Below are 10,652 nucleotides of genomic sequence, written 5' to 3'. Positions count from 1 at the left end.
TTGTAAGAAATTTTGATCACACCAGGAGACAAAATCGTTAACAACCAAACCATGACCAGTTTCATCATCACTGAGAAGTTACAGAGTTGTCAGCAAACTTAATAATAAGTCTGTTGTCATAATGGCTTTGGCAGTCATTTGTGTATAGAATATACAGGAGAGGAGAAAGAACACACCCCTGAGGAGAGCCGGTGGATGATTTCAACACACTAGACATTTTATCGTTCACCCTTACACACTGCGTTAATTACTCCACTTTCTCCGGTCCTTAAATCAGACATTAAGTTAGACAACATTTTCACTAAAATGTAAAAATGTAGGCAGAACACACAGCTTTTACATGAAGATTAAAAACATTTATTGCATATGTGTAAGACTGTTGATCAAATACAATAATTCATTAAAATAATTGGATAACTTCACAACCAAAGTGTTAAAACACAATCCCAATCTCTCAACCCTCAAAAAGTAACGGGGTTGTGATTTTTGCTCTAATGTGGTGACAGGAAAGCCCATAGTCTCATAGCATGAGATTAAGAAATCACTTATATTGTATATATATAACTTATTTTTAGGTGGGGTGGAATGATTTGTGTGACGGGGTTAAGGGGTTACTGAGGTACGGAGCTAAATAATGTGATTTCAATGAATAATCATGAATTTATTTACCTTGACCTTTTTAAAATTCTATGTGTCATATCCAAAGTACCCTTTCATAGAAGGTCATGAGGGACATGACAAAACTGTCAACTGAAAAAACAAGATTGATATCAATTGATATAAAAAGCTTTTAAAAGTAGATTTTGGTGACCCTATGGATAAAATACACTGAAAATGGTCAGAGGGACTCAAATCGTACAAGAATGATAAATTCAAATGTATATCAGACACACAGAAACTCAGAAATGCCCAAATGTCAAATAATTGCTGCAAAATATGTCTCCTCATGCCATGAAGTGAGGACAACCAGTGGAACCTCGGACTGATAAATAATTGTACAAATATTCAAATTATTATTATGTTGATTGCTTGATATTTTAGTAATTGTTTTGTTTTTACACACGCTTACTGATTTCTTTTTTATTATTATTATTTTTAATCAATTAATTGATTTTAATTATTATAATTATTATATTATTATATAATTAATATACACACACACACACGTTTACGGTATTATGTATTTATTTTAATATATATATATATATATATATATATATATATAAACACACACACTCACTTACTGTTTTTTTTATTTATTCATTTTATTTTATTTTTTTTTATTTTTTTAACAGAAACACCCATATGCTTTAATTTATGATGCTTTTTTTTGTTGTTACACATTCATGCCATGTCATTCATGCTTTTCGTTCCAGAGTTCATCCATCATTTTAACAACAATATAAGCGTTGATCATCTCTTCACAGATTTTCAACCCAGACTCATATTCTTTTTCCCTTCAGATTACAAAGCTCCTTAGTTTGCCATTTTTAGCACCTTCCAGCCTCCCACTGTGCCGCTTGGTGCCCAGCATGTTCATCGTCTTACCACTGATTAAAATGTCTCTACTATGGTGGACTGATCAACAATCATTACATGTTAGAAAACATGAAGCACAGGCCAAAGGTCCAGACTAACACTTGTGTGTTTTCAGTCATCTCTGACATGCCTGACCATGTGTTTCAGCCATGGGAAGAACTCTGCATGTGTTGATCAGTGGTTTAACTGATGTCTGGCCAGCAGAGGGAGTCCCCAACGCCTCAGCTGAATTTTCTTTTACAGTTTTTTTCAGTCACTAACAAGCGTTTGTCCAATCAGTTGTCACATTTTCAAAACTCTAAACACAGTTAGCACAGCATCGGTCTTTTGTGGCCATACCATTCACACATTTCGTTTTCACACAATACGCAGTCAGTGAACACATTTCCACAATGCTTAAATTTTCTTAACAGACAAGCTATACCTCCCAACAAAATTATGGATTATTTTTGTAGTATTTACGAATGTTAACACACACCATCCCACAATAGCAAAAACAATATTCCAAACCTTAGATACAGTATAAAAACCTCTGTTTCTGCAATGATATCAGTTCGAAAACAATATATCTTGGCTGATAATAAACAAACATTTAAATAATTGACACACAGCTGATTTATGTTGGGTAAATTGGGCCAACCACAGCTGATTCCAGTCTGGCTTAGTGGCAGGGTTTTTTTCTTCTATTACATTGACACATATATAAAAGGAGGACTTTGAAGAGTGATGTGTTTGGAAACAGAAACAGACCAGGGAGAGGAGCAGGACCAGTGAGAGGAGCAGGACCAGGGAGAGGAGCAGGACCAGGGAGAGGAGCAGGCCCAGGGAGAGGAGCAGGCCCAGGGAGTGGAGCAGGCCCAGGGAGTGGAGCAGGACCAGGGAGAGGAGCAGGACCAGGGAGAGGAGCAGGACCAGGGAGAGGAGCAGGACCAGGGAGAGGAGCAGGACCAGGGAGAGGAGCAGGAGCAGTGAGAGGAGCAGGCCCAAGGAGAGGGCAAGGTAGAGGTGTAAGAATGCGTGGTGGTGGCATTCCAACGGCTCCAAGAACAGTAGTCAGTGATGAAATTCGTGCCACTATCATTGACCATGTAATCAACCACGGTCTTTCACTAAGAGAGGCTGGTGAAAGAGTGCAGCCCAATTTGAGGCGGTCAACGGTTGCTTCCATTATACGCATCTTTCAACAAACCAACAGGTAAGTATTGCATTTTACATGGATTGTTTCTATTCTCACTTGACATGTCAATAAGGTCATACAGTAATGCATATGTTTAATTTTTTTGTCCCTCTAAAGAATGCATTGTCTTCCACCCTCTGGGGGAAGAGGAAAGCTCCTCAATAATGATCAAGAGCTTGCCATTGTAGAAATAGTTGTTGCAAACAATGCAATAAAACTGCGTGAAATTCAGACTAGAATTGTGGAGGACCATGAGATGTTTGATAACATCGATAGCATCAGCCTCACAACCATTACGCGGACATTGTCCAAACACAGAGTGCGGATAAAGCAGCTCTACACTGTTCCCTTTGAGAGGAACAGTGAGAGAGTCAAGGAGCTACAACGACAATATGTCCAGGTATAGTGTATATTCAATTCAATATCCAGTTCTATAAGCTTTGCACTTTGCAAGTAGGTAACCTACACAGTAATAGGTTACGGTACAGTATGGATTACAGTAATGACATGATTTACATAAACTTTGTTTCAGAGAGTTTTGGAATTGGAGGCCAACCAGGCCCCTCATGAATTCATTTACATAGATGAGGCAGGATTCAATCTGGCCAAAAGGCGTCGACGTGGACGAAATGTAATTGGAAAAAGGGCCACAGTTGATGTGCCAGGACAGAGAGGGGCAAACATTACCATGTGTGCAGCAATTGCAAATGCAGGATTACTCCTTCACAGATGTCAGGTTGGACCCTATAATACTGAGCGCATCCTTGCCTTTCTCAATGATCTCCACCAGCGCCTGGTTCCAGAGCAGGATCGGGAGGGTGAAAACATGAGGACCTTTGTAATTACCTGGGACAATGTGGCTTTCCATCATGCGCAAGCAATAACAACATGGTTTGAAGTTCACCCAAGACTGGTAAGTCTCTTCCTTCCACCCTATTCACCTTTCCTCAACCCCATAGAGGAGTTCTTTTCAGCATGGAGGTGGAAGGTTTATGACCATCAGCCACATGACCAGATGTCCCTCCTTGAAGCCATGGATGCTGGCTGCAGGGACATCACAGTTCAGGATTGTCAAGGGTGGATCCGACATACCAAGCGGTTTTATCCCAGGTGCATCGCCTTGGATAATATCAGATGTGATGTTGACGAAAACATGTGGCCTAACCCTGAAGATCGCAGAGATTAGATACAGCAATGTTGTGCTTTTTTTTTTTTAGTTCCCCCAATTTTTATCTGGACGTTTTGCTGTTGTTTTTTTGTTCAGAATGGTCTTGTGTGTTTCACGGATATTTTGTTCACTGTAAGAAATACTGTAAAACTTTTTCTGTTCTATCATACCGTGTTTCTACTGTACCTCCTGTAGTAAACAGTAAAGGGAAAAAAAAACGGATTTGCTTTTTACTGGAATGCTTTTGAATGTGAACATTACTGTGGACATACAGTTACCAACCAAGAAATTTAGTGTAAAAACGGTGGATTGCATGTTTTGCATGCAAATGCCTGTAAAACTGAAACATAAAAGTCTATGTAGTTTTTGTAATGTCAACAATAGCCAGTATTTTGAAACCTGGTGTACTTTGATTGACTGCATGTACTTTGTGAAGTGAAAACAAGTGTCATTCTTTGACAGAATAATTTCATTTTGAGTCAGATTTCCAGTGTTTTGGTAAAGATAGTGTGTGCAGAGAAAAATGTGTTATATTTTGAAATAAAGAGTTAGTATATATTTAACAAAATGTGTTTTTGAAAAGAAAATTATCCATTTGGCCAATTGTGTTTTGTAGGTGTGAGTCTGTGTTAAGAGTTTAGAAAAAGTATCTGAAGTATGGGTAAGCGCTTGTTAGCAACTGAAAAAAACTGTAATTACAGCTACTTTAAAGTACTGTGGTACATAGCCTGTTGATAGAGATAGATTGATCATATCTAGTATAGAAGTGCTGACTAAGGGTAAAACTTCTTTAAGCAGCCTAGTCGGGATGGGGTCTAAGAGGCAGGTTGATGGTTTAGATGAAGAAATTATTGAAGTTAGTTGGTAAAGATTGAGGGAAGCAAAACAGTCTGCAAAACATGTATCTGGTTTTACAGCTGTTTCTAAGGTTCCTGAGTTAAGAGATAAGTCGGTGCCAATTGAGGGCAGGTCTTGATGAATTTTGTCTCTAATAGCTAGAATTTTATCATTAAAGAAGCTCATGAAATCGTAACTACTGAGAGCTATGGGAATACTTGGCTCAATAGAGCTGTGACTCTCTGTCAGCCTGGCTACAGTGCTGAAAAGAAACCTGGGGTTGTTCCTATTTTCCTCTATTAATGACGAGTAGTACGCTGCTCTGGCATTACGGAGGGCCTTCCTATAAGTTTTAAGACTATCTTGCCAAATTAAACGAGAATTTTCCACTTTGGTAGAACGCCAATTCCTCTCAAGTTTCCGTGATATTTGCTTTAATTTGCGAGTTTCAGTATTATACCATGGAGCTAACCGTCTAAGGTTAGCTCCATGGTATAATACAGTAAGGTTGGACCCTATAATACTGAGCGCATCCTTGCCTTTCTCAATGATCTCCACCAGCGCCTGGTTCCAGAGCAGGATCGGGAGGGTGAAAACATGAGGACTTTTGTAATTACCTGGGACAATGTGGCTTTCCATCATGCGCAAGCAATAACAACATGGTTTGAAGTTCACCCAAGACTGGTAAGTCTCTTCCTTCCACCCTATTCACCTTTCCTCAACCCCATAGAGGAGTTCTTTTCAGCATGGAGGTGGAAGGTTTATGACCATCAGCCACATGACCAGATGTCCCTCCTTGGAGCCATGGATGCTGGCTGCAGGGACATCACAGTTCAGGATTGTCAAGGGTTGATCCGACATACCAAGCGGTTTTATCCCAGGTGCATCGCCTTGGATAATATCAGATGTGATGTTGACGAAAACATGTGGCCTAACCCTGAAGATCGCAGAGATTAGATACAGCAATGTTGTGCTTTTTATTTATTTTTTTATTTTTTTTTAGTTCCCCCAATTTTTATCTGGACTTTTTGCTGTTGTTTTTTTGTTCAGAATGGTCTTGTGTGTTTCACGGATATTTTGTTCACTGTAAGAAATACTGTAAAACTTTTTCTGTTCTATCATACCGTGTTTCTACTGTACCTCCTGTAGTAAACAGTAAAGGAAAAAAAAAAACGATTTGCTTTTTACTGGAATGCTTTTGAATGTGAACATTACTGTGGACATACAGTTACCAACCAAGAAATTTAGTGTAAAAACGGTGGATTGCATGTTTTGCATGCAAATACCTGTAAAACTGAAACATAAGTCTATGTAGTTTTTGTAATGTCAACAATAGCCAGTATTTTGAAACCTGGTGTACTTTGACTGCATGTACTTTGTGAAGTGAAAACAAGTGTCATTCTTTGACAGAATATTTTCATTTTGAGTCAGATTTCCAGTGTTTTGGTAAAGATTGTGTGTGCAGAGAAAAATGTGTTATATTTTGAAATGAAGAGTTAGTATATATTTAACAAAATGTGTTTGAGAAGAAAATTATCCATTTAGCCAATTGTGTTTTGTAGGTGTGAGTCTGTGTGAGTTTAGAAAAAGTATCTGAAGTATGGGTAAGCGCTTGTTAGCGACTGAAAAAAACTGTAATCTGGCCAGCAGTGCAGATGTCTATAAAGCTCTGATTTGGTTAAAAGCTTGTAAAAATGGTGCAGATACTCTTCACCCCAGTCAGTTCAGATTAGTGGACATACCTCCTCCACTCTAGTGCTCAACACCGGAGCCCCCCAGGGCTGTGTACTCAGCCCCCTCCTGTTCACGCTGTACACCACGACTGCATCCCCTGATATGGAGAGAACTCGTTGTGAAGTTTACCAAATAGTGCTATACAAATAAACTTGCCTTGCCATTATATTAATAAAGATTAATAACACCCACAAGTTCCCCTGTAGCAACCTTAAGAAAGCTGACCTACAGTAAACACTTGTAAGCAGCACATAACAAGTCAGGATACAGCTACAGATATCATATAAGCAATACATGCTCAAAGCACTTTTACGCTACAACTGCATTCACCATTCACACACACATTCATTCATACACCTAAGTGCTCAAACAGAAACTAACATTCACACACATTCATACACTGGCGGAACAGCCAGAGGCAATTCGGGGGTCAGGATACTTCGACATGCAGCCTGGAGGAGCCGGGGATTGAACCTCCTGAGCCACAGCCGCCCCTATATACACAACAAAGCCTCTGTTTATAGTATTCTTATCATCTTTTCAGCTGACACAGCCATATACTCTATTTCAGTTCTGCACATAATTAGACCAATACATTGATTATTGTACACTGAAAAGAATCATAGACCCATTTAGTCATGTCAACTTACTTCTTTTTAACTCAAATAGCTCTGACAAGTTTTGGATTTTGAACTCAACTGTATGAGTTTAGAAAGTTAAACTTGCATTAATTCATTGTGTTGACTATTTGACACTTTTGTCGTGTTGATTGAACTTACGTATGTAAGTTATCAGTTGAAAAAAAAGGCTAGAGTATGAGGATTGCCTAAGTGCTGCATCTTTTGAGTTTGACATATGCATAATCAACTAATTATTAGGGTTTAGCAAGTACTCGGAGTATCATCAGAGTAAAATGTGTCAATATCTGTTTTGTTATAAACTATAAATATATGAATATAAAAAAATCAATTACTATTCTCTGAAGCTCAATTCTGAGGCTGGTTTTCTAATAAATATAGCAACTTCCAGTTAATACCACCCACTTATAGATTAAGCCCTGCCAATTCAGTACAGATACAGAACATTTGGTGTTCTTGCTCACCCCTGCTAATTATACACTGCAGATAAGTCATGTATTCAAATTCCAACCAAAATATAGACACTTCTGTGGTAAACAAGACTAGTGCCACCGGTGGAAAGGGTTCCAGACAACGGCCTTAAGGCCCTTTCAGAAAGGAGGTGACATCTGCTGCTATTTTGAACTTTGACCAGCAAGCTACCCTGCCCCGTTACAAGTCATTGAAGATAATAGCACAGTGGTGCTGTTGTTGTGGTCTGTCTTCAAGGCCCTTTATAGATGTAAACTAAAACAAATTTGGAATTTAAATCCCTTAACTTGAAATGGAAAGTAGTATTAATTTGGTTAAGTTGCTTTAACTTGAAACTATGAGTTAGAATAACTCAAACTTGTTCATTTAACTAACATTGGGACAACTAGAACACTGTAGTTATATCTACTTTATGACCTTAAATTTATGAGTTGAAACAAAGGCAATCTTCAAGTTGAGTTATCTGAACTTAAAAATGTGAGTTGAAAGGGTGTAGAATTGTATGTTTGTTAGAGAAGTGAAAGCAAGTTTCCTTGAATGGACAATGTAATATAGATAGTTGATTTAACTCTGTATTAAATTCAAACAACAAATTATCATTAATTAAATAAATTAAACGTAACATCATGAGTTCAAACAAAGCTTTTCTTAAAGTTGAGTTTACTCACATTTTTAAGGCAAAAAACTTTAACTTTTAAAAACTTAAGTTTTTAAGTTGAACCACCTAGATAATTTTTACAGTGTAGTCTTCAAGATTGAATTTGATAAATGAAGTATGTTTAATTGTACACACATAATTAGATTTTATGACTGAATGCTTTGCAGTAATTTCTTCAATGTTTTTACTTTTCTCTAACCACTCAAGCACTGGCATTTTTCTCTCCCCTTGTCTCAAGTTAAAATGAGAAACATAACTGCCATAGTCTAATTTGAAAGATAAAATATAAAACTGACTTGACCTTTTGTGCTTTATAATCATATTGAGTAACTGAATATGTATATGAGCATGGCCTGGATGAGTCACCAACACTGAATTTAGAAATGGTTGTTAGGGACTCCATCTGTGTCACTATAAGGCTAACGGCCAAGAGCTTCTTTGAAATTGCCCATGTTTGTATTAGAACTAAGGGTGGGTTGGAGCGGGTTTTGATGAGGGGCCCAGTTTTAAAATGTTGTCCCCCTGTCCATAATTCCTAATGGTGGGCCTGGCAGCGGGTGATTAAAAAACTGTTCAGAAGATCATTGGTACCCATCTCCTGAGGATCAATAATAGCGGTGAGGTGAGGTGCCTACATAAAGTCCAAAGGAAACTAAAAGGACAGTACACATCCAGCCACCGCCTGTTCACCCTGTTGCCTTCTACAAGGCACAAGGTAAGAATTTCCAGCTGCTGCACCACCAGACTGAAGAGGAGCTTTATACCCCAAGCTATCGAACTTTTGAACTCAAATTCATCCTCAGCACTGATCCATTGAATATAGTTTATTTCTGTTTAACTTTAACATCAATACTGTTTTTGAGGACAGAGAGGATCTCATTCGTTTTGAGAGACTCAGGTGACGTAACCCCAATACTGTCAGTGAAGCAGGAGCCCTGTCCATGCTACTGGAGGATCAGGATTTTAAGTTCTTTCTGGAACTTTATCACCACATCATGCCAGATGTAGACTTCCTCTATGCCAAGCTCCAGAAGAAGAAAATTGATTCGGTCCATATCAAAGTGAGCATCCAACAGTTCCAACAGGAAATACAAAAGATCAGGTAACTGTATTCCTATAATATGATCATTATTTGCTTTCTCTTTCATTATTAACTCTCTTTCTCTTTTGCCAATATTACAATAAATTATCTTTGTCCTTTGCAGAAACTCTCTCCATTCCATTGGTGAGCACAGCAGTGGTTCTCGGCCAACAAAGAGGCGCCGGGTGCTCAGTCCAGAAGACCGAAAAAGCACTGCAGCAGAGGTGAGTTTGTTTTAGAAATCAGTCAAAATACCAGTTTACATTATTGTTGTGATGCAGAGATGTCCTGACTACATATCATATTCTACAGACTCAAGAAAACATTTTTGTTTGGTATAAATCCATACAAAAATCATAATTTTAATATTATACAACAGCATGCCAAATAATAAATTGGCAACATAAAAATAAATGATCAAATTAAATATGAAGCCACCAAAAACTACACGACAAAAACTACTGTCTCAAAAACTCAAATGGCTCTATTTTTCTTTTTGAAAGTCATTGCAACAGTGACAACTAGTGGCCTACTCCAGGCTACTACCTTAAATTTACATATATATATAAATACACACATATATATATATATATATACATATATATATACACACACATATATATATATATATGTGTGTATATATATATATATATATACATGTATATATACACACACACACACATATATATATATATATATATATATATATATATATATATATATATATATATATATATATACATAATGAGGAGCATAATGAGGTTGATGGCTGGCAGCTGGTAACAGGCTCCTGCACACCAGACTCCACTTCTGCAAAAAGGGACACACACACACACACACACACACACACAACCCAGGAACAGGGGACCTGACACCTAGCCCCACAGAACATGTCACTCCTCTGTTGATTCAACTACACTGGCTCCCTGTATCAGAAAGGATTAACTTTAAAATATTACTATTAACATTCAAAACCCTTCACAATCTGTCTCCTACCAGCTCATTCAGACTTACACTCCATATTGTTCCCTGCGTTCTTCCACAATAAATTTCTTGGCACTACCAACCATCAACCTCAGTACAATGGGTGCTAGGGCCTTCTCCTCTGCAGCACCCAAACTTTGGAACTTTCTCCCCCCCCCCATGTGTATACTTAAGTCTATTACAAAATTTAAAATTGCTCTTTTTTCAAACTAGCATACTCACTGTAATAATGTACAACACTAATTTCCATTTGATTGTTGATGTTTTACTTTTTATGCTGTTTTTATTATGCTATTATTGCTGCTTATCTTATTTTATGATGTAAGGTGATGTTGAGTGCCATCAAATAAAATGTTTTTTTATTT

At 37.7% G+C, this 10,652-nt stretch overlaps 1 protein-coding gene across 2 annotated transcripts; it reads left to right on the top strand.

Annotated features, from left to right (window-relative positions):
* The first annotated feature begins 2,464 nt into the window (after window positions 1–2,464).
* On the top strand, window positions 2,465–5,894 carry LOC119909864. 2 transcript variants are annotated; one of them, XM_038728114.1, is made up of 3 exons: window positions 2,465–3,116; window positions 3,249–3,452; window positions 5,229–5,894. In XM_038728114.1, the coding sequence occupies exons 1-3, from the start codon at window positions 2,835–2,837 to the stop codon at window positions 5,676–5,678; spliced, it is 936 nt and encodes a 311-aa protein (XP_038584042.1). In that variant the 5' UTR covers window positions 2,465–2,834; the 3' UTR covers window positions 5,679–5,894. The 2 variants fall into 2 exon arrangements, with proteins under 2 accessions (XP_038584042.1, XP_038584041.1); XM_038728113.1 differs by lacking the exon at window positions 5,229–5,894 and having other exon boundaries at window positions 3,249–4,447.
* Window positions 5,895–10,652: the final 4,758 nt, after the last annotated feature.

Source organism: Micropterus salmoides, unplaced genomic scaffold (assembly GCF_014851395.1).
Source record: "Micropterus salmoides isolate LMB-PRFRI ecotype aquatic unplaced genomic scaffold, ASM1485139v1 Ms_hic_scaffold_19, whole genome shotgun sequence".
Lineage (NCBI taxonomy): Eukaryota > Metazoa > Chordata > Actinopteri > Centrarchiformes > Centrarchidae > Micropterus > Micropterus salmoides.
This window is presented reverse-complemented; position numbering and strand designations above follow the sequence as displayed.